Source organism: Semicossyphus pulcher, unplaced genomic scaffold, assembly GCF_022749685.1.
Source record: "Semicossyphus pulcher isolate SPU_LCO1_2020_fin unplaced genomic scaffold, fSemPul1.0.p SCAF_10, whole genome shotgun sequence".
NCBI lineage: Eukaryota > Metazoa > Chordata > Actinopteri > Labriformes > Labridae > Semicossyphus > Semicossyphus pulcher.
The window spans coordinates 29,566,140-29,588,130 of record NW_027211604.1 but is presented as its reverse complement, the minus strand read 5'-3'; the positions used below and the strand labels follow the sequence as shown (position 1 = coordinate 29,588,130).

At 42.7% G+C, this 21,991-nt stretch overlaps 1 protein-coding gene across 2 annotated transcripts in view; it reads right to left on the bottom strand.

The window, feature by feature from the left end:
• robo3 (roundabout, axon guidance receptor, homolog 3 (Drosophila)) overlaps positions 1-21,991 on the bottom strand; it is a 97,861-nt gene that overhangs the window by 52,083 nt on the left and 23,787 nt on the right. For both annotated transcript variants that reach the window (XM_069666872.1, XM_069666882.1), the window contains exons 3-4: positions 1,744-1,901; positions 698-818 (exon numbers count right to left, since the gene is read on the bottom strand). In XM_069666872.1, coding sequence (XP_069522973.1) covers positions 698-818; positions 1,744-1,901 — 279 coding nt within the window. The remainder of the gene's footprint in view (positions 1-697; positions 819-1,743; positions 1,902-21,991) is intronic.

The following is a 21,991-nucleotide window of genomic DNA, read 5'->3' as shown; positions in this document are numbered from 1 at the left end:
ATCACGCTGATGGGAGCCAGGATGTCATCACGGCACATTACGTTCTGCCTGCTTTTGCTCTCCACGCGGACTGTTCTTCCTGCATACGCCGCAGCCTGCTGATACGTGATTGGTCAATATTACTCGGACTACAGCGTAATGTTAAGCGTACTACAAACGGAAACCAGAACACTTGCCGTCCCGGAAATCCACGTCCCTGCCTACTGTAAATAGAGATTAGGGTCCATATGTCTAATAAGTACAAAACGTTTTGGAATTGTTCCAAAATATTGCTTCAACCAGACCGGTAGCAATGTTATCTAACTTAAATAAGTGTTTGACAACATTATAGAAAGGATCCCATATAAAAAAGACCTTTCTGTAAGATGCTTTTTTAACCAGAAATAGCTGCTTCATTTCTCTCTTGAAAACCTTTTGTACCCATTAGTCATTTAGACCATAATATATGTAAAAGAAAAGGGCCCGGGATTAAATTCCAATGCATTTTACAAGGTCCATTAGATAAATGATTACCTTCACCTTGGACAATGCACAGTGTAACTCAAATATCTTTTATCACAGTTTACTGCATTTTAATGATGCAGTTTGTAATAATCCTTTCATTGGGGTTTTTGATTCGTGGAATGTGTTTCATTTCCTGAACAGTATTTGCAAACTGACTATAATGATGAAATACAATGCAGTAAAAATAACTCACCAAACACCACCAGTTCAGCAGGATCACTGTCTTTCTCTCCAACCATGTTGGTTCCAACACAAACGTACATGCCAGCATCACTTTTCCTGGTGTTGGAAATCATCAACTTGCCTCCTCGAATCTGAAAATGAAGAGTTAAGGGAGGAGCAGAAGGGTGAGGAGAGGAGAGGGAAAGGCACAGAAGGACATGGATGAAATGGTAAGAAGAGGAGGATGACGGTGAGGAAGATAGGGAGGAGGAGGGGGAGCAAAAGTGGGGGTGAAGGAGAAAGAAAATAGATGGAGAACAGTTAGAAACAGGATATTGAGGCATGTTAGGCAAGAGAGAAGACACTTTGTCATTTTCAGTGTGTCATGACAGATGGCTCCTCTGCTAGTTCTTACACTGTTTGACGATGGGTCTAGCTCCAGGCCAATCGTCATAGTAACATCTTCCATCGCTCAGTTTGTAATAGATGCTGGCATATTGTGCACAGATACTAACATGCTCCTGGTACATGACTGGTTTTATTGTCTTCTTGAGTCTGATGGCCTTATACTTCTGGAAGAAGTGTTCTGATCAATATGTTTGACCTTTGATCAACCTGTGGTTGTTTTATTCTGTTGTTGGCTTTTACCCAGTGCTTTTTTGTTAAGTGTGTTGGGACCAAGCTGCATGATGATTCTGCACTTTGATTGATTGATTGATTGATTGAATGATTGATTGGTTGAAGAATTCAATTAAACAAAAACAGTACTGTTCAATAGCAATGTTTGTCAACACTGATAGAATTGGTCTGACTCTTAATCAGGGGCTTCCCATGAATAATCAAAACTTCAAATGATTGATTGGTAGGTGGTTGTTGTGAAAAAAAGGAAGGTCACTCAAAAAATGAGTCAAATGTTCTTCTATGAATATAAATATTACAACGAAAAATCCAAATGAAGTAGACTAATAACATTTTTCTCAGAATAAGGGGGAAGGAATCAGTCAATAACACGTTTTATATTCAAAATACTTCAACTTGTCAATACAAAGCATTCCAGTGAAGTAGCAGCAGACTTACGGTGATCCTCTCATCACGGTCATTGACCCGGATGTTGTTTCTCTTCCAAGAGATGGTTGGCTCTGGGTGGCCTCTGGGTGGGATACACTCCATGACGGCCGGCTCGCCTGCTGCTACCACCACGTCACTAGGTGTTTGGCGGAAGTCGTCTCTCAGAACTGGGAAAAAGAGAGAAGATGTAGAGGCACGATTAGACCCTGTGTAAACTTCTTTGCAGATACTGCCATGATTTATCTGACATAGCCAATTGTCTAACTTTTTGCTAGTATTAAGCTTGTTAATGATACTTTATTTTATCTGATCAGGCATACCTAGAGCTCTTTTGTTTTTTTACAGGAGCCTGACCAATAAATCCGTCAGCCAATATCACCAAGGCAATATGGGCTGATATATCATTATCAACAAACGTTTTGTCATTTTACAGAACATATCTTACAGAAATAAAGAATGTTTGAGGTGATATAGAAATGTTTTTATCACAGTCTGTCCAGCAGAGCACAGATTAGCCAGGTAGCTGCTCTACCTGTTTGGCTGTTTGGAGTTTAATAACGCGAAGCAGAACAGGACATTGGTTTAGACTGTGCGACTGTAAATCAAACATGGTGTTCACGTGTCCCGATGGTCTTCATTGACTCTCTGTGTCATGTGTGCTAGCACATCAATAATGAAGGCTCCTGTAGCTGACACACACACAGTAAATTAATTATTCAATCTGACTCACACACACGCACCATTCGCTTAAGCACGTGCATAAACACACGTGGATACATGAAAAAACAAGTCACCATTCAAACAAGTACATCAACAACATCAACTGCAGAAGGCCTCTTTGAATAAGACATCAAGAATATGACTACCCCTCTTTTTGTTGCTTTCTCTCAGCCTGTTCATAAAACATTTGTCTTCCAGTCATCCAAGCCCCTTTCTTTCCAAATCCATCCCCCTGCAGTCGACATATTGTGCCTGTTACCTGAAGGCATTGGGATTTTCTCTCTCACTTAAGTCCCTAGAGCTCTGTGACCTCTCCGATTACAGGTTTGGAGGATGCTTTTGTAGCGTAGGATGATGAGCTGACATGACCAGACGAGGAGGAAGAGGCCAAAGCCATGCAGGCCTACAGGCAAGAAGTTTGGCCTCAAGTCAAGCAGCAGCCCTTTCAACATAGCACTGAAGAGTTAGCATATTTCTACCCGCAAATTTTCCACTAAGTTATCTTTGAAGCTATGGGTATGGATGTGAGATTTGGACATCAAGGAGTTGGTGGATGATTAACTAATGCAAGGGGATAGCTTAAATTATAGCAACCTCATTGATGATATCAATAAGTCATATCAATATAATAACATTCCACTCATGCTCTGACTCAAGTCTCTCCTGAATGTGCTGAGATCTGCAGGGAGACTGCCATAAAGATGAGAGGAGAGAACCCAAAGAGTGCAGGTCATGTCAGAAACCGGTGCAATAATTTGCACCTTTCACACACTTTTGAGCATCCCTACTAAAAAAGCTGTCGAGCAAATCACGTATCTGTCAAACCACACGCTTCTACATAAGACCCTTATATAGAAGCGTGTCAGACTGTCAGAGAAGTTTGTCATGTGTGGGGAAAAATAGATCTTATCGTGTTGTCTTAATACAACATAATGTGTATGTCTGTAATAGCTTGTAACTTCTGATTCAATCAAACAGGGCATTGCAGGTTGAAGTGCAATTTGATGGCAGCAGTAATATTAGCAGCATTTCCACCTCTGGGAACACTGTGGAAATTAAGTTCCCTGCACATTATTCAATACCCACAAACCTCTGCTCTGGGGTGCAGTACTTTATAAAAGTGAAGGAACTCAAAGGGTGGGACTTGCAGAGCTGAAGGTTTTATTTCAGCATTGTATTGTCCGTCTTCTTGTGTCAACAGAAGTAGTTTCTACATGAGTTATACGTACAAATTAGACAAGTAATAGCGCTGCTTCTTTTACGTAATATAACTCTTTCCAACCACATTGAAGACTGAGTAAAAAAAGACCAAAATCACTGGTTCTCCCTGTAAAGCCAAATGTATTTGTCATATATTTGGTTGACCTTTTTTGACATTTGTAACAGGTAAACTCAAGAAGTGTTCTGTTAATTAAAATAGTATGTTAGCTGTTGGCTAACTGTCCATCCATAAGAGTTTATGTTCATGGAAAGCAGCACGTGTTATTGTTGTCCAGGCAGATTGTCCTTGGTATCAATCAATGCTGAATGGATCATTGGAACGTGTGCAATTCACGTGTTCCTGTATATTTCATGAATGCATGTATATCTTTATACAAGGATGGGTATGCACGTCGTGTGCATGTGTGATAAACAGCACCAATGTCGCTGTAATGTCACAGGCCAGCAGGGGAGGGTCACTGCCTCATCTGATTAATGACACACCTCCCCATAATGACAGCACCGACAGGCCAACAAAGCCCCAGGACATTACCATTATCATCACCTCCATATATCTATGAGTCCGTCCATCCATCTATCCCTATGAACTCAATTTCATTTAGACTGATATCATTTATTTATCTGAAATAGCTGGGTCTGTGTGAGAAATACTTGGTATCTCAATGTCAGACTGTTCGCTAAGAACGCTCATTTTTCTTGCTGTCAAGATAGCGTGGCGTCCTCTTTGACTGAGGGTGAGCATGAGGAGATAAATCAGCCTGTTTTGTTTGTAATCAAGGTCATGGGAGACGGGCACATCAGTGTTTAAGGATAAAAGGAGGATATTTTTCATTTCCTCATTAGCTAACAGAGCCTGTGTTGCCTTTGCTCTGATAAAATACAATTCATTGTGGGCTCTTGAACCACTATGTTGCTATCTGTTTTTATCTGTGTCTCTTAGAAGGATCAGATCGCCACTTATGGCTTTAGCTGGACCTATATCCTGACGGCCAATTACTTAGCCATGGAGCATTTGGGGCTCTCCAAATCCCATTGGCCACTTCATCGTGGAATGATATGCCAAACCACACCCCTGACCCTATCTATACCTGCTGCTGACATCTCCCCCAATCACTATTCACGGCAGATTACAGAACCTTGACTAAATTGTTCAGGAACCTGTCCAATCACGCAAAGCGAGGAGGGAAGTCGGACAGATTGTTGCACCCGGGGTCTGAATTACCATGCCATGGGGTTAAAGGACCACCGTGATGACCTGTCACACACTATTCTAAGATCATGGCTCCAGGGGCCCCTGATCTTTCCCATTCTGTCTCTGCAGATCTGAGCGGAAAAGAGGGTATCTAGAAGTTTATTAGGCACTAGCAATTACCCACAAGGCCCTTTGGGGCCCATATTAAGTGGGTGCACTTTGACCCTTTCTTTAAACCCCTTCAACAAAGCCAGAGTAATCCCCACCACTGGGCCTGAACGGTGTGCTTTAATCAGAGCACGGACACACAGTTACACACAGTTACACACAGTTACACACAGGCAGAAAGATAAGTGCATATATTTGAAATATAGATGTCTGATTGGAAATGAAACAGAAATGGGGTAGCGTAACATCCATGTTTTTCCGACTCTGATACTTATAACTAGAGTCAAACGCAACACATTCGGATTTGCTAAGGATTTTTTACACCTTTTTTTGATGATTTTCAAATCACAGAGAATAATCAAAGCATCATCTCGTTGGCCTGTCATTTTAACAGATATGTTCATTTTGGTCGATGCAGATATCGAATTTAACAGATGTAGTGCCAATATTATCATATTTCTGTGGACATATAATCTGTAATTGTCATGTGTCAGCAAAAAATACGCAGAACATTTTCTGGTTATAGCATCTTTAGTACGGTTTCTTTGTCTTATAATAGTGCTATGGCTATCTTTGGCTTTAAACTGTTGGTTGAATCATCCATGCTACCTTTACAGATCATCTTAGGCTGTGGGAAATTTCCACAGGCATTATCAGACGTTTTATAAACAAACAAAAGAATAATCAGGAAAATAATCATCACAAGCTCTTTAGTTTCACGGCCTGAGTCAGATTTCTGTCAGTCTGTATCTTTACACAATGACCAACACATTAGTCACACAAACACCAATAAATGACACTCGTCTGCATGTAGCATTAATCAGCTTGTGTTGCTCGGTACATTGATGGATGTGCGAATTGCAAATTACACTGAATCATTACAAAAATTGAAAAACACCCACAAGTTAATCTATTCTGTGCCAAACACAGTGTGTGGTTGTATGGAAGTAATATTCATCTGTGACTGCTAGACTTGTGTGATTTACCACAAATGCAAAGTATCAGGACCCCGGCTGTATCTCAGGGCATCATTTGAGCATTTAATTGGACATAAAAAACACCTTTGGGGCAACTCGGGCTCACTTTTAATTAAATGGCTTTATCGCTGTCGTTAATGTTCAAAGGACTGTGTGTGTGCGTGTGTGTGTGTGTGTGCGTCTGTGAGAGTGTGACAGCTCCCCCTCAAGAATAAATATTCAGATGGCAGAGAGAGAATGACGGATGGTCCCTCTGCTGTCAGAGCAAACAGAGGGATGGAGGGAGGGGAAATCATGGAAAGCATCCTCGGGTTCAGGCTCTGTTGTGCAGACTGAGCTGGTCATCTGTCCGTGCAATCAGCTGACACCTTGTCTTGACATAAAGCAATATGCTCAGGACTGACCCTTTGTGCCCTCAGGGTCTGAAAAGTGTATCCAATGTGGAAGTGCCTTAAACCTGCATCCTTTCTGGCCTGCAGGGGGCGACTAGTATAATACCAGATCAGAAAATGAGACTACTTCTTTGTTTGTTGCTACCTCTGTGAACATTTCCCCAACGAGTTCCCACTAACTAGCTTTAAGTCTAAAGTTCAATACAGCATGATCTTCATTTTGTAAAAGATGGTCCCATCTTGCAAACAAAGCTAGCGTTAGCTTTAGCTAATAACTAAGTGTTTGCTTACTCCTTGGTTCATCTGAATATAGTCACTTCTGGCTTCAAAAAACAAAAGATAGAGGCAGCCAATTTGTCAAACCGGCCGTCCACAAACCAACAAGGAGTGCCACGGTGGCTACGTCCACTTCTTATGCAGTGTATGTTTTGAACACACACACACAAAAACACAATGATCTGCTCTTTCGACCTGGAACATTCATCATACTTATCCCTTTATCAAACCTGCTTAGACGTACACATAAAACACTTTCTCTTCTCTCTATAGGTGTTGCCTGATCTCCAAGGAAATAGTAGTCCACACCCTTGGGCCCTGCTGAGGCCCCCAATCAGAAGCCACCTTCCATGAGTCACTCTCATTACCCAGAGTGGATCCCCTCCGATCCCTATCAGCCACCCTGAAACAGCTTGCACAGGATATTGGTGTGTGATTGTGTGTTTTCAGTGGTGATAGCAGGGTCTGCAGAGAATGGAGGGGAGGTGGGGAACTCACAGTCGGAGACAGATGTCGGGGCTACGTCTGAGCACCCACCGCCTCCCAACCCCACCCAATACAAACACAGACACTTGGGCAGATACGCAGCACAGCAGCTGTAGCAGCAAATAAAACAGAACACTGTCTGCATCCAATATGACTACCTAAGCCCAATATATAGACCGACTGGAGATTGTAACAGCCCCCTCATACACACGCGCACACACACACACACACACACACACACACAGTCAAGAAGCCCTTACCTTTCCTTTATCAACATTTTCTGACAGCTGACCTAAAACGTCCCCCCTTCTAAAAAACGACATGCTTTAAAAAGTAATTCCATTTTTCTCATGGTGCTGCTGTCATTTGGCTCTTTGGCCTGAGAGTATTTTATGGCCTTGAGTAAATGACATAACATGGTTTAGCTCTCTGGAAATGCTCATATAGCCAGCAGCTAAATGGACCCGGCGCTAAAGCTGAATGAATGGAAATCGCTGCAGCGACGAGGCATTTCAATTACTCCTTCCATGAGTCCAGAGGGGTCACCTTCTTCTTCCTCCCAAGCGTTACTGCCTGCCCTATACTTCAAGCACACAATCACACACACATATAACCTGTTCATCAACGTCTGATGTATTTTTCCTCTCTAATTTACTCCCTCCATTTTCTTTTGTCCCTCAGCAGGTCAGCTGGAGAAGCCATTTAGGCCACCATCGCTGCTGCTGCTTAGTCCCCCTAAGCTGAGTCCATTTAGCAGTCGCAACAGCTGCCCCCCGACCCCACCCATACACCCACAGCAGCCCCAACCAATGGTGCCAACAAACCTGGGCTGATGGTTTAAAAGCAGCTGGTGTCACTAGTCATGAGTCATGTTTGAGAAAATCTTCTAGATTGTGTTTGTGTTTAGATTGCTAGGGAGAAGATCAGGCAGTAAAATGAAAACAATCAACTTCATATAGCACTTGAATGTAGCGCGACTATAGGCCTACTAGTTGGCTAATATTATCGGATCTATATGGGCCTTTCACATATGTATTGGCATATATGTTATCTGATATGCGTATGATAAAATTTGCAGAAAATAATGCTTGAATGGATTAAGAAATGATTTCATCAATGTTAAATATTGTATTCTATTTAGTGAATGAGCAGCCTTTCGATGACCATTGCTTATTCAAGGTCTCGTTTCATTAGAAAACCAATTATTCGCCGCTGGCCTCAGATGACACTGAAATGAAACCAACAAGTCAGCGTGATGCATTACAGGCTGATCATAAACCTGGTATTAGCATAGATAAACCTCTTCTTACAACATAATCAAATGGCCGACCAAAGAAAATCATATTCAATTTAATATTTATGCCGTCCTCTGATGCAGTTTTACGATGTGTAATAAAATAATAAAATGTGTTGTCACTGCCGCTTCATGCCCAAAATTGAATCAAGTGATAAAATATGACTCGTCCCTATCACCCCACCAGTGCTGCTAAGACAAAAGCGATGAGGTTATCTGTCAAGGTGCAACATTTCACGCCTTTTTAAGCACTCATAAATGCCGGGCCTGGCCCCTCCACAGTGTCTTGTCACACCCACACGTGCTGCACGGGGGGGGGTTGGATGAGGAGCAAGCAGAAGGGGGGGGACTAATACTTGGCAGAGGTGCAGCCAATATGACCGTGGGCCCCACATGCAGCAGGGGGACGGCACAGGAGGCCCTCATTAAGAGCCACACAGACACTAACGGGGAAGAGGGGCGCTCATATGGTTAGTGGCTTTTCTATGTGTGTGTGTGTGTGCATGAGGGTGTGTTATAATGAAGCACATGGCCCGTAACATGCTGAGGAACAAAGGTGGAGGATGATCAGGCCAACTAGCAGACACCCTGTTAGCATGGAGCAACAATCATGTGACAACAAGATTACAGGTTTAAGCTGCTTCATGCTTTACATGGGACTGTATGAAGCACAGCACATGTGGGAAAAATTATGTAAGTGCTAGAAAACCGACTGGGAACTAGGGAGGCTTAAAGGGTTGTGCACGAATGTGTATGATACAGATATCTTGTTGTCAATGGTTGTAATCTACTGCATAATTATCCAATCATTTTTTTGGTGGAGATTTACTGAAGTCATTCAAAATGAAAGGAAAGTATAGCCTTGTAATGTCTGCGATAAGTGATACAGTGTGTGTAAATTGTGATAAGAGATGCTCAACTCAATATATTCAGTGTTCAACTACTACAGGTGCCAATGAAGAGCATGCGCTGGGAGAATAGAATAGGACCAAGGATTGAACCCTGGGGTACACCACACATAAGCCAAGCATTGCAATGTGATACTATGTTAAATTTCATAGTTCTAAATATTGTTTATAGAATCTAAAAACTTTGCACTCTCTGGATGAAAACCACCTCATTCCAACAATCCTACTGTAGGGGTCAAGCATCCAGGTTTCCTTTAATTTGTCACCATCAGTAGTTCTGCAGAGATGCATTTAAAGTGTGAAATCCAACACTGAACTTTAAACTCCCTTCAACCCCTTGCTTCAAGCATACATCCAGCTACTAAAAGGGGCACATTACTGCCTGCACTGGCTCAGAGTTTGGCACTGGATGTATATCATGCCCGGGAGAAGTGTCCAATAACAACAGGATTCCTATGGATTCTGGGCTGCACCCAAGATTTTCTCAGGGAGAAAATATTTTATTACTTTGGCTGTGCAGGAAGAAATGAGGGCAAAACAAGCCGCTGCCAACATGTGTTTACTTCTCCTAAATTCACCATCAGTCACTGCATTAGGTAATGTGTGCTACTTCATCTGGTTCATCCTGATAGTTCTGTTAAGAAAAACTTTATAGTTAAAATGTTAATGGTATTTGAAATGATTAATGAGTACATGACTTTGTGCATATTTGTGTATCTCTAGAGAGCTATTAACGGCCTTAGCTAACCTCCAGCCCCTCCAACTGGATCTACATTCCCTCATTATCCATGAATGTATATTCACACATATATGTGCACACATTTCACACAGACCGGTCACAGCCTAAGGCACAGCAGGCTCATTTGATCAAAATAGCCCTAGTTCAAATAGAGAGAGTGTATTAAAATACTACTTGGCAGGGGAAATCTTCTCACATCAAATCCCCTGCACCTCGCATTACCTTTGTGCACACACACCAAGAAAGCCAATCTAGTGTAAACACAAATGGGTGTGAATCCATACACACAGAGACTCAAATCCAGGCAAACTTTTGCTCGTTTGCGTGTAAATCCTTCCAATCTCCCGGCTTGGGGAGTGTTCACCTATGTATGTCTCAGCAGCAGGTTCCCATCCCATGTTTGAGCGGGTGCTGCTGCTCAGGCTGTGCTCACCCATCCAGCAACCTTGAGGTTAATCCACCACAAACCTCCTCTGGCATGCCCTGCTGGTGTGTGTGTGTGTGTGTGTGTGTGTGTGTGTGTGTATGCGCGTGTGAGAGAGAGAGAGAAAAACGAGAGAGCTGATGTGTTTTCTGCCAATTTTTCATCTATGTGTTTCATCTCTGCAATTTCTGATGGGCTTCACATACGACTCCCGCAACCAATGACGACCTGCAGACCAAACCCAGCAGAGTATGGACTCTGTAATTCTCTGGGAATTAAAGTAACACTGTGGCTGCCCAGCTCTGGGATTTTCCTCCAAGAACGTAAAAGTAGGGCTGTATCCAACTCAGAGTTTTGTCAGTCACATTAGATTTGCCTGTCCAATATAAAGCTTTGAATATTAACGACATGAGTAGCATGTTTGAAACTCTCTCTTACTGGCGGTAAGACAGACGTCCCTGTCAGTGCCACAAACACGCAGCATGCTGCAGTTTCCTTGGAAAGATGGTGATTTGTTTCCTTCTCCAGGGCGCCGTCGGGTAGCTGACCCTGACTTCTGACCTCATGCAGTGAGGAGTTTGGATCAATGTTATCACATTATCAAAAAGCTGTGTTTAAGATTTATTACTCCCTTCCTATAGTCTCTTAATGGAAACGGATTATAAAGTGTAAAGGCTGCTGACCTCGGAGGACGGAAGACATGTTGGATGGAGTACAGTGAATGGTTGTTTCATGTTCACATGTCAAATCCATCAACTAAATGAACCTGTGTGCTTATATTTTCACAAGTGGAAGCTTTCGGTACAAACATTTATACGTTTCATGACAAAAGAAATGGCCTAAATGTTATGAACCGGCCAGCTGGATTGTCCTCTTTAATTGAAACTGGCACATATTCTTCAGGGAGCCTGCAATGATGCATCCAAAAGCACCACAACTCTGTGTTTCAAAAGCAAATGAATGCACTTCTCATGGACACCATGATGTAAATGACAGAGATAGAGACATAACCAAGCTATTCATGAAAAATTCAAACTCTTTGACAATACTTAATTCCGCCTCAGTGGCAGCCCACTCCTCATAAAGCTGAATAAATAACCAGGTGAAGCTGTTAGCGCTTGATTGACAGGCTTGCAAAAACAGCTTATGCCCTTTTGACAAAGAAAGATCTGTCACAAAAAACACACTGACACTTTGAAGCAGATTTTAAAGGACCACTTTTGCTTTACTTGGAAATGAGCCATGCCTTTAGAAACTGAGGAGAAGAGGAGATGAAACAACATTTGGATGGGAGTCTTTGGCAAGAACAAGCCAGTGGAGAGATTCAGAGAAAAATAATCTGGACCGCATGCTAAGAGGGGAGGAGAAGGGGAGGGGGTCTGCAAACCTGCACATCCATACGTGCACCTAACTGATTGAAATTGATGCCATATGTCACATTTTATGCATTACAGTGTGAGGTATTACCATCCCAGTGAAAGATGTGAGGTGTATTCTATAAATATTGTACACATTTTTGTACTTTATTTAATAAAAAGTGTATCAAAGTATATTATAGCGTGTATATTGTTTTTTTATTCTTATACCTATTGGTGTATTTTCTTGTTATCCTGTTTTTCAATGGCTGGTGGAAAGAGTTAAACAAGGAGAAGTAAAGCAGAAGTAATGTATGCATGACACTGCTGAGGAGAGCTGAAAAAAACAACAACAATACTCCACCCGCCTCCCTCCACCAATGACACCCACCTCGGGACCCCGAGGGCCCCCTACAACAATACCATTTCAGAGGTGGTCAGACTTCTGTGTGTGTGGTCAGCTAATAAAGCAATTGTCTGGCCCTGAAAGAGGATTACTTTAATCTAGTAATGGCTGACGTTGTGCGGCCTATAGCAGCGGGGTAAGAGGGTCACTGAGAATTGCTGAGAAGCCCATTGTCAGGCAACTGAAGCCCCCCACCCTTCATGACCCTCCAACCGCCTGCCCCAAACTGCCCTCAGCTGACCCTTCGGCCCAATCCAGGCTACTGTAGTTCACCCATCTGGAACACCAGAAACACTCTTTAACCCGACCTCGAGGGGATCGGGTCGGAAAGGTGGCTATGGACAATGGGTGCCCCCACCCAACACTCACATGGACTATTAATTATTGACCACCTTCAAGAATCCCATTCAACAATAAGGCAATTTAAAGGAGGTTTTAACAGGGTGATTTAGACAAGACACACTTTTACCCCTTTCCCACCGAAATTAGTGTGTTGATGTGGGTTTTTCAGACCGGGAAGACCCGCTTATAGATGCCCATTGTCTCTTTTCCCATTGCCAGTGAAGTACACTCCTGTCAGTCTCTTTTCTACTGCGTCATTGTCTGACGTCACAAACGTGCTGTAGACAGGGTTAGTAAACAGTGAAGATGTTACGGTGGTTAGGTCTTTATTGTATCTATTACTCATTCAGTCTATCTATCAAACTCAGGACTGACAAATTTGGAACGATGCTCGAGCGCTGCTTGAACGGAGACGGGCGGAATTTGTAGCAGAGAAGACATGGAGTCACAGAAGTTACCGACGGAGCATAGCATCGCGCCAGAAAGGGGGTGAAGAATAGCCACCCGGGTTTTGTGTTCCCATCAATGCTGATCGGAGCAGAGGCGATAATTACCCGGGTCTACTGCAGAGTTATTTGACCCAGGTCTGAATGCCAATTGTAGCCTTTCCCATTAAGCAAAAAAGCCGGGTGTTGTCAGGTTTTTTGACCAATGGCAAAGTGGCTTAAGGCACTATGTCATAATGTCCAACCCTTCACTTGCATAAAAAAAACTGGGTGGGTATTCACAAATGACGACACCTGGTACCATTTAAATCTCATAATCATTGGAAATGATTGGAATACATTTGCAAAACCTGGTGTCGTAGTGTTCAAAGTCCTGGTTCATTGTTTTGGGATCTGTTAAACAACATTATGTAACTTTCTTACCTTAAAATAACAGCTTCACAATCTTTTTATTGGTGACTTGTAATGTAAGAATGGAGCTTCTAGTATTTGCACTTTGTTCTGATTTCCTTTTCTTGCACTGTGAAAGTTGAACAACACGGCTTTCTGATCATTACTTCTTCCTGTCTTAGCTAAGTATTCTCAGAGTGGACAACATTGCAGGGGCGTCAAATGGTTAAAAAAATACCAAACTAAAAGCCAAATACAGAGCGGGAAAACTGCCAAGCAATGCTCTCTCAACATCTTGTAACGACTCTCAATTTTCTCAGCAGGATAAGGTTAGGTCACCATTTCTGACACTTTCCACCTACTCCAGCGCCTTGAAAGGTGAAGAAGGTGAGTGGTCTCTCCGACATCAGCGTCTTCCTGCTGGAGGTGAGATAACAGATGACCCTTCAGCTGTCCCTGTCTGCTAACACAAGTTATGGCGGAAGTCCAACCGATGCTGCAGTACTTTTTGTAACATACGAATGTGTTCACATGGCTGGAGCAGATGGTCAGGCCTTGTATCCTGCCTCGTGCCCAGCACACTTTTTATCCATGCATGTTCATACCCCTGCACCGAGAGGGGAGGAGGTGGAGGTGGTGTGACTGGGGGAGGGAAGAGCAACAGTTCCAATTTTCCACCCTGTCAACAAACTCCAAAAACAGATGGATCTTGGAGCAGAAATCCATTTAGCTCCACTTGAATGACTTAAGCCCCTGCTTGCTGACCTTTTCTAACTCTGAGGTTGGAGCGTGTCTTAAGGAGAAATGAATCTTGCACAAATACACACGAGTGGAAATCAATAAGCATTCTCTACAGCTGTTCGCCCTCATATTTACCATTTGCAGACAGGTCAAATACACCTAAATACCTTTTTTAGAACAGAAAGCTTTGAACCAGTATTAATTGAATCATAACACACTCAAAGGTGAATGCATCTGATTGTACCAAAGGTCCAAAGGCTCATTTTAAATCAGAATCTATCTTTAAACAGTGGATTTTAAAGGTTGAAGTTAAACTGTGACACAACTGAAAAAACAAGTACAAACTAAAAGATCGTCAAACAAGGCCGACATTACAGATCAAGCAACAGATCTCTATTGTTAGACACGATCTCATTGCTCGAGAGGATGCTCTTGATATGACAGCAGCAAACAGTCCTGAACACACACAAAGGAACAACATAAGCCGCTTATTGATATGCAGAAGGGGAACTGTGTCGATTAACATAATGCTTATCTAACATTTACCTCCTGAAATTTGGAATAGACTGATATTTTCCGCCACTCGAATATTAATCCTTCACCAAGAGATTACTCGTTGTTGCTTTGGATTTGAAAATATTGCTCAAAATGTCTCTCAATAGAAACCACATCCTTTATCAAATTACACCAAGATTAAGCACCAGGGAGGCCACAAGAAAATGTCCAATTACTGGATTGAGTTGTCCTGCAAGTAAAGAATCGACCCTGAAGTAGTGTCCAACTTCGAACAGCTCCATCAGTCACTTTATACACTGTCTGGCTAAAGTGAGAACTGATGACACAATAACTACAAAGAGTTTCCCACTAATTGGAATTTGTCGTCTAAATGTTTCCAATTCCCAGAATAGCTTGGCACGTATTAATTGCACAGGTCTTCGACTAAATGAAGTTGTCCACAGTGATAACAACAAAATGTTCAGTTAGCCCCGCAGCCACATGTGGTGGTGCTACTGTACGCTGAGCGGTGTGTTCAATATATGAGCTCATAAATCAACTAAACTACACGATCATTTTTCTGTTAATGCCACTGATTGGTTCAATGATTACAACATGTTTTCAAACGACTTCTACAGATTAAATGGAGATCATTTTGATTCATAGTAAAGTCCCCTTCACTGCTTCAACAATCCATTTCTATACTGCTTTTCCTTCTTAGTAACAAAACTGACAGCACGCTTGTTCCTCTGTTGCTATAATGTCCTCCCGTTTTATCAGCTCAGTAATGACGCTCTGATTGTGTTCAATTGATTCGTTTGAACCACGTATTGATCGTGTTGCCCCCTCATTCTCACTGTCTGTCATTAATGATGCCTGGAAGTCCCCAGATGTATCCTGCTTCACAGGTTTTAGTGATGAATTGATGGATTGTTTCTGAGCTATCCTGTGCAAATTTAAATTTCTTATGTCCTATTGTATATTTGGCACCACTGTTGAATTTCCTACCTGATCTCATCACATTGAAGTTTAGTCTGTTGTTCTCTCTGGTTTCAGGTTAATGCCCCCTCATGCCCCCTACAGGTGCATTCAGTCCAACATTTACAATTCATTAAAAAACAGGCTCCTCAGTCAAACCTAGAACTCTGCAACACAAACAGTCCACCATCATGTCTTGGAGCATCTTCAAATGCCTTTACACCTGGAATCTGTATGGCTTGGTTATATAAGTAATATGTTTTGTTCTCAATATTTCAGTTTTTATTTTAGATAAATCTAATGAGGATTACACAAACTACAATCTCCTCCAGCCTGATCGCGGTTGTCCACCTACTTCCTGCTTCCTACTTAGCGTTACATAATGGTGTCATTAATAAACGTATGACTCAAAAAAGAAAAGGGAAGTCTCAGCTCTCTGTTGATAAAGGAATGGATGCTCTAGCTAAAGTTTGTATCTAAGATCAATTCAAACAGGATTATGCAAAACAATCTCCTGCAGCTCCTTCAGCTGCTGCAGAGGGTTGTATCTGTTAATACAGAGCAGACTGATCAACTGCATGTTAGCACAAATTACATCTGGACTAACTTGTTGCATGTTTAGCTGACAAACACTGAGACAGAGGAGCAAATCATGTCCACTGTGAACAGAGTACTGAGTGTTGTGGAGAGTCTTTGTGTGTGATAAGGCTTCAAACCGGACTCAGTTCATATTTCCTTCTCTTAATCTCCACCCTGAAGCAAGGCACCAACACCAAACAGCCCAGAGGGCTACTGTTGGCCTCAATGAGCCCAAGCAGGGGGTCATTTGCATCCTATAAGACCATGACAAATGACTCTCAATTAATCATGTTCTTAATCACTTATATCCTAGGCTTACTGCGTATTTCAAATTATATTCCATATATTAAGATTGTATTTGTTTTAATGTCCTTAAAACACATTATAAGACAAAATGGTTCAATAGAAATGTTTTAGTCTCTGTAGATCACATTAAAGTGATCAGAAACAAAATCTTACAACAAATAAAATTATATTTACAACGAGTGGGGGCAATGCGATCATTTCTTGTTGCAATCAATGGTGAATCCACACTGTGTATCTTCTCAGCCCAGCCTTCCCAAATTGTATGGAGCAACAAGTTAATTTAATTCTACCTCGCTGCTGCAACAAACACTTATTTCATCATCTATTGATCTACTTCTTAGTCTAACCTCTTATTTAAACAGTCAATCAAGCATAAGTTTGGTATATAAATGTCAAAAAAAAGGATGAAAAACGCCCAATGTGAGGTCCTCAAATTGCTTCTTTTGTCAGGCACAGAGTGATTTTTTATTTACCATCATAACTGGCAAAGAAAAAACACATCCAAGAAGCAGGATTCTGAAGATGTTAGAAACGTTGATAATCACGACATCCTTTCGGTCATTTTTCAAACAGTATGCAATTCACTTTTCTTACAGTTGACGAGGCTAATCGTTGCAGACTGACACCGACAGACACCACAGACTGCTGCAACTAAAATGGCATAGGAGCTGAATCACCACTTTGACACAGTCTTAGTAAAAATTCAAGCGCACAATTGGAGCCTTTATTGTTCTCTGCTGTCGTTAAACTGTCTAGGAGGGGTGGGGGGATGTTGGGGCTCTTCCTCACACCACCTGTTGTCATCGCCTCACCCCGCCCAACCCCCTCTTCCTTCTTCTTTTGTCCCACTGACCCTTTATGACACACACACACACACGCTCTTGTATGGTCTAATTAATTCATGGTTATCCTCTGGAGAGGGTTTGGCTGCTGGGGTCTGGCTCGATGACCAGCAGACGGCCGGATCATACAGAGGGGGTTAAGCCAGGGGCCCGTGGCCTCACTCCGGCCATCTGATCCCCCTCTTTTAAGACCAGAATGGCCACCGGCTCCATCCACCACAAGGCCGGGACCTGCAATCCCATTAGTGCAGCTTGAGCACACCTCAGAGCTCAGATAGATACACACACACACACACACACACACACACACACACACACACACACACACAGAGAGGAGAGCTCGTTATCACGAAGGAGCTGAGAAGGTCACTGTGGAGAGTTCAGTGTGAGAGGTGGTGCTGTTACTGTATCACACACACTGATTCATGGTTAGCATGATGACACACATACATATCTGAAGTCCAGCTGGTTTAAAGGTAAAATCATGCCGAGCTGAGCAGGTAATTGGACAATAAGTCTGGACAGTATCTGAACTGACAAACAATCTGATGAACAAAGTGCTTCAGACAGCTGGAGGAAAACATCATCATGCTACCGGGGACGCACAGGAAGACGCACGCAGGGCTGAATGTCAGTTTCATAACAGCACAATGTGACTCATACACCACCACAGACTAACATCCAAAAACATCTTTCTTTTCACATCAGCTTATCATGGAGTTAGCTAGTGGTGACCATGTTTATTCCGATGTGGTTACTGGGTAATTGTGTTACATCTATCAATTAGAGCTTGCTAAATAACGTGATAAGGTCCAGCTGTTGTTACTAGTTGTTTCATCTTTTATTTTGCAGTCTTTGCCTTCTGTTGTTCTGCAAACTACCTATCTGGGAAGAAACAATATGAGTGCAGAGACGAGAGGCCAGGTCGAGGCAGGATTATTACGCCTCTGATACGTTCCGTCATCTATGTAAAACGCACAGAGGCATAACGTTGGGGCGAAGTCGTTCCGCCTCTGAGCCGGCATCGGAGGTAGTAACAGAGGCGAAACAGCATCTGTGTAAACAGCGGAGCCGGCAGGGAGGATCAGGGCCATGTGTGTGTGTTGTTTACACCTTTTACACTTTTTGGTTCTGCAACGCCAGAACGCTGTGTAAAAACACACACTGGGGCGGCTTAATGCAGTCGTTGCATGGTCCAATGTAAAATGGCAAAGGCTGCATGAGGGCGGAGCTTCGTTACCGTGCTGAGGCGGAGCCGCAGTGTAAAAAGGGCTGAGCATACTTTTTGCAGGGACTGACTCAAATATTCATCTGAATTTTTTAACCACAGTAGAGGGCTGTAGCGCTGCAGGGCAAGTCTGCATCTCCTCACCTCTAATGCATCTTGGCAAATGTAGGAATAACTGCACCTTAGATCTCTTGAACTTTTGGAATGTCATACACTTAATTTTCAACAAACCTTGTCTCGGCCACAGACAAAGAGCACTCTGGATTATATGTGTTTAGACTGGTCGATGTGTGGGATATCACTAAATTGCAATAAAGGGGAGTTTTAATTTGTTTTCTGCAGGTGATTTTATGTGAATGTGGGTCAGATTAATTTAAGAAGTGCTGATAGTTTGTATGTTCCACATATTATTTTAATTGTGTCATGCATATATTTTGGGATATTTCAGCTGTTGATAGTGTTTCTTATTAGGGGCGGCTGCGGCTCAGTGGAAGAGCCGGTCGTCTCTCAGTCGGAAGGTTGGTGGTTCGATCCCTGATTGCTACAGTCACATGTCGAAGTGTCCCTGGGCAAGACACTGAACCCCAAATTGCTCCTGGTGGCATAGATTGGGTCTTGGGCATAGACTGATCTCAATCCTCAGGTCTTGGTCATGTCTCGCTCTTGATTCAGACTAGTCTTTGTTATGACTTGGTCTCATTTAAGGTGGTCTTATGACAACACTTTATGCAGGTAACCTCGGCAATGACTAAGCGGGAGAGCTTTCTTGATATATAGCACCGACTGAGGAAGTTATTGCTTCAATTGACTTAATTTACCATCAACACTGATAGCACATTCCAACAAAATAGAACTAATATAAATACCTACCTATAGCTTTCCTATCCTGCCAAAATTAATAACATTGGTAAATACGAATACTGGTAATGCAGGGCAGCTCATTGGTGTCATCTAGAATCAACCGAACAGCCAAAAAACCAACAGATACAATCAGCTGTCTCATTAGAGTGTAACAGCAGACAGGAACTTATTCAAAAAAGGCCAACAGATAAAAGCAGCTCATTCAGATTCGGGTAACAGAAAATAACTGTAGAAAACAGCACAAAACAGTTATTCAAAGCAGATTTGAATAAACAAAACACATTCAGTCTGGGGAAATGGGAACAGCCTCGTTTTATGGTGCACAGAACGTAAGATTTAAGGCCTATATCCCCTTTATTTCAAGGGTTAGGGCTAGAGTTATTATTATTACATCAGTGTTTTGGACTTTATTCAAAAACAACATACATGGTTGTAAACGCAGCACTGCCCTGAGTCACACCCCAGCCGTTTATTATGCTAACAGGTGCACAGAAGCTGAGAGCAGGTCAGTGTTCCCTGCAGGTTGTTGTACCGTGTGTTTGGATGTACAGATCAGTGTGACTGCTCTCACTGTGTACGACAGCATGCACCACGGAGCACCAATCACAGCGCATATGGCTGCAGACCACTGGGGTTAATAACAGGGACAGAGGGCAGCTCGAGCAGGACAGAACAGGAAGGGAGGGAGGAAGTAAAGGTGGGAGGGGTCCCTTTATCTCTTTCATCAGAGCCCCCCAGCTACACTTCTCTCCCACTATAACTCTCTCCTAACGCCAAAACCCCCAAATCCTTTTTCCCGCATTTTCCAAATCCACCAACCCTGAAATCCATTTTCCTGCACAGGGGTCTCAGTGATCAAAAACAGTGTGACAGGTGTGTCTAAGTGTGTGTGTGCGCTCGTGAATGTGTGTCTGTGTGCAGGAGACTGAAAGAGAAAGGAGGATCCAAGTGGTGACAGAGCTGTTCAGCTGTTTCTCCCACACTGGTGTCTGGGATTACTACGGGTGAGAAAGTTGGCCCAGGCTACCGTTACAGAGGCTTAAAGATGCACACACACACACACACACACACACACACACACACACACACACACACACACACACACACACACACACACACACACACACACACAGGAGCTGATTCACACAAAGGCAGAAGAGGAAGCAAGAAGTGTCATCACATCTTCACCTGTTCATTCCCCAAATTCCACACTGCAGCTGCCATCTTGAACCTCGAAGGCTTGACCTCCAAACAACCTTAAAAAAGGGGTGGGATTAGTGTCTTGGGGAGGTATAAACCCCTTAGAGGTTACCCAGTATTATTTGAAATGCCTCTTACTCCGCCCCCAGCACCCTAGGAAAAGCCCCCCTTCCCCTCCTGTTAGCGTGAATATTCATGAGCCATAAAGACAGGCGAAGCCGGCGTAATAAAAACGTCAGAGGTATAAAACACTCAAAGAAACCGCCGCCAGGAGCTCGGGCAAGTCACTCTGAATGTCAAACCCCCACCCAGGGGTGTCTGGCCCGTTAGCTCTATTGTGCTTGACTGACTTTTATGCATCTGACATGAATTGGCCTCTGCTCTTGGCGCGCAACTTTGAGAGCCACATTTTCAGGATCAAAGAATCTGTTTGGAAGCGTGAAATCGGATCGGACCAGGCCGCAAAAAAACACACATTTATCAGGAATTATTCCGTCAAGTGGTATAGGATCTATTTTTAATGCAAGATAATGGGATGTACAGTTTGAAAAAGCGTTAATGAAGGGATTTATAAGGCTTATTGCCGGATGACAGCTATACTTACAGCACATATAAGACTTTGCGCCTCATGGAGCTGTAGAAATGTGTGTTTCTCTCTCGGCAGAACATTTCCTTTTGATCCTACATTTCTTTTTATAGCTCTCTGAGTTAATACAAACCTATGCACACATACTATTTAATGCACATCAGTGTGAGCTACCAGCTGCATCGTATATGAGGTTAAGCTACACCTACTGAAACTCTCAAAGACTTGTAGTTCATGCATCAAACCTCCATTCATCAAACATGTCATTAATAATAAGTGGGACCTGTTACAGAGTTAACTGAGCAGAACCTTCTCTAATGAGTTATTGAGTGCCTAATTGTCAGTAGGAAAAAGGTCTGCACACACTTGAGAAATAATGAGTAACAATTATTGTACCCATCCAGAATGAAGCACAACCAGTGACTGTAAAAGCAAGATTTTGAAACTTCCCTGAGCGCCTTGTTCATGTTTCAGATAAAGTCCAGCTCTTATAATGAGTTATTATCAAGCATCAACAACAGATCAAAATTAACCCTTTGGAAACATTTAAAGGACATGATAACATAGCCGACAGAATCTGCATCCATGTTACACCATCACACTTTGGCTACATGCACACTGACGTATCTCCACTCTGCTGTTAGGACCCTAAAACTGAAACTTCTGTAAATGCTGCTGACACTGTTGTATTTTGAAAACTCCAGG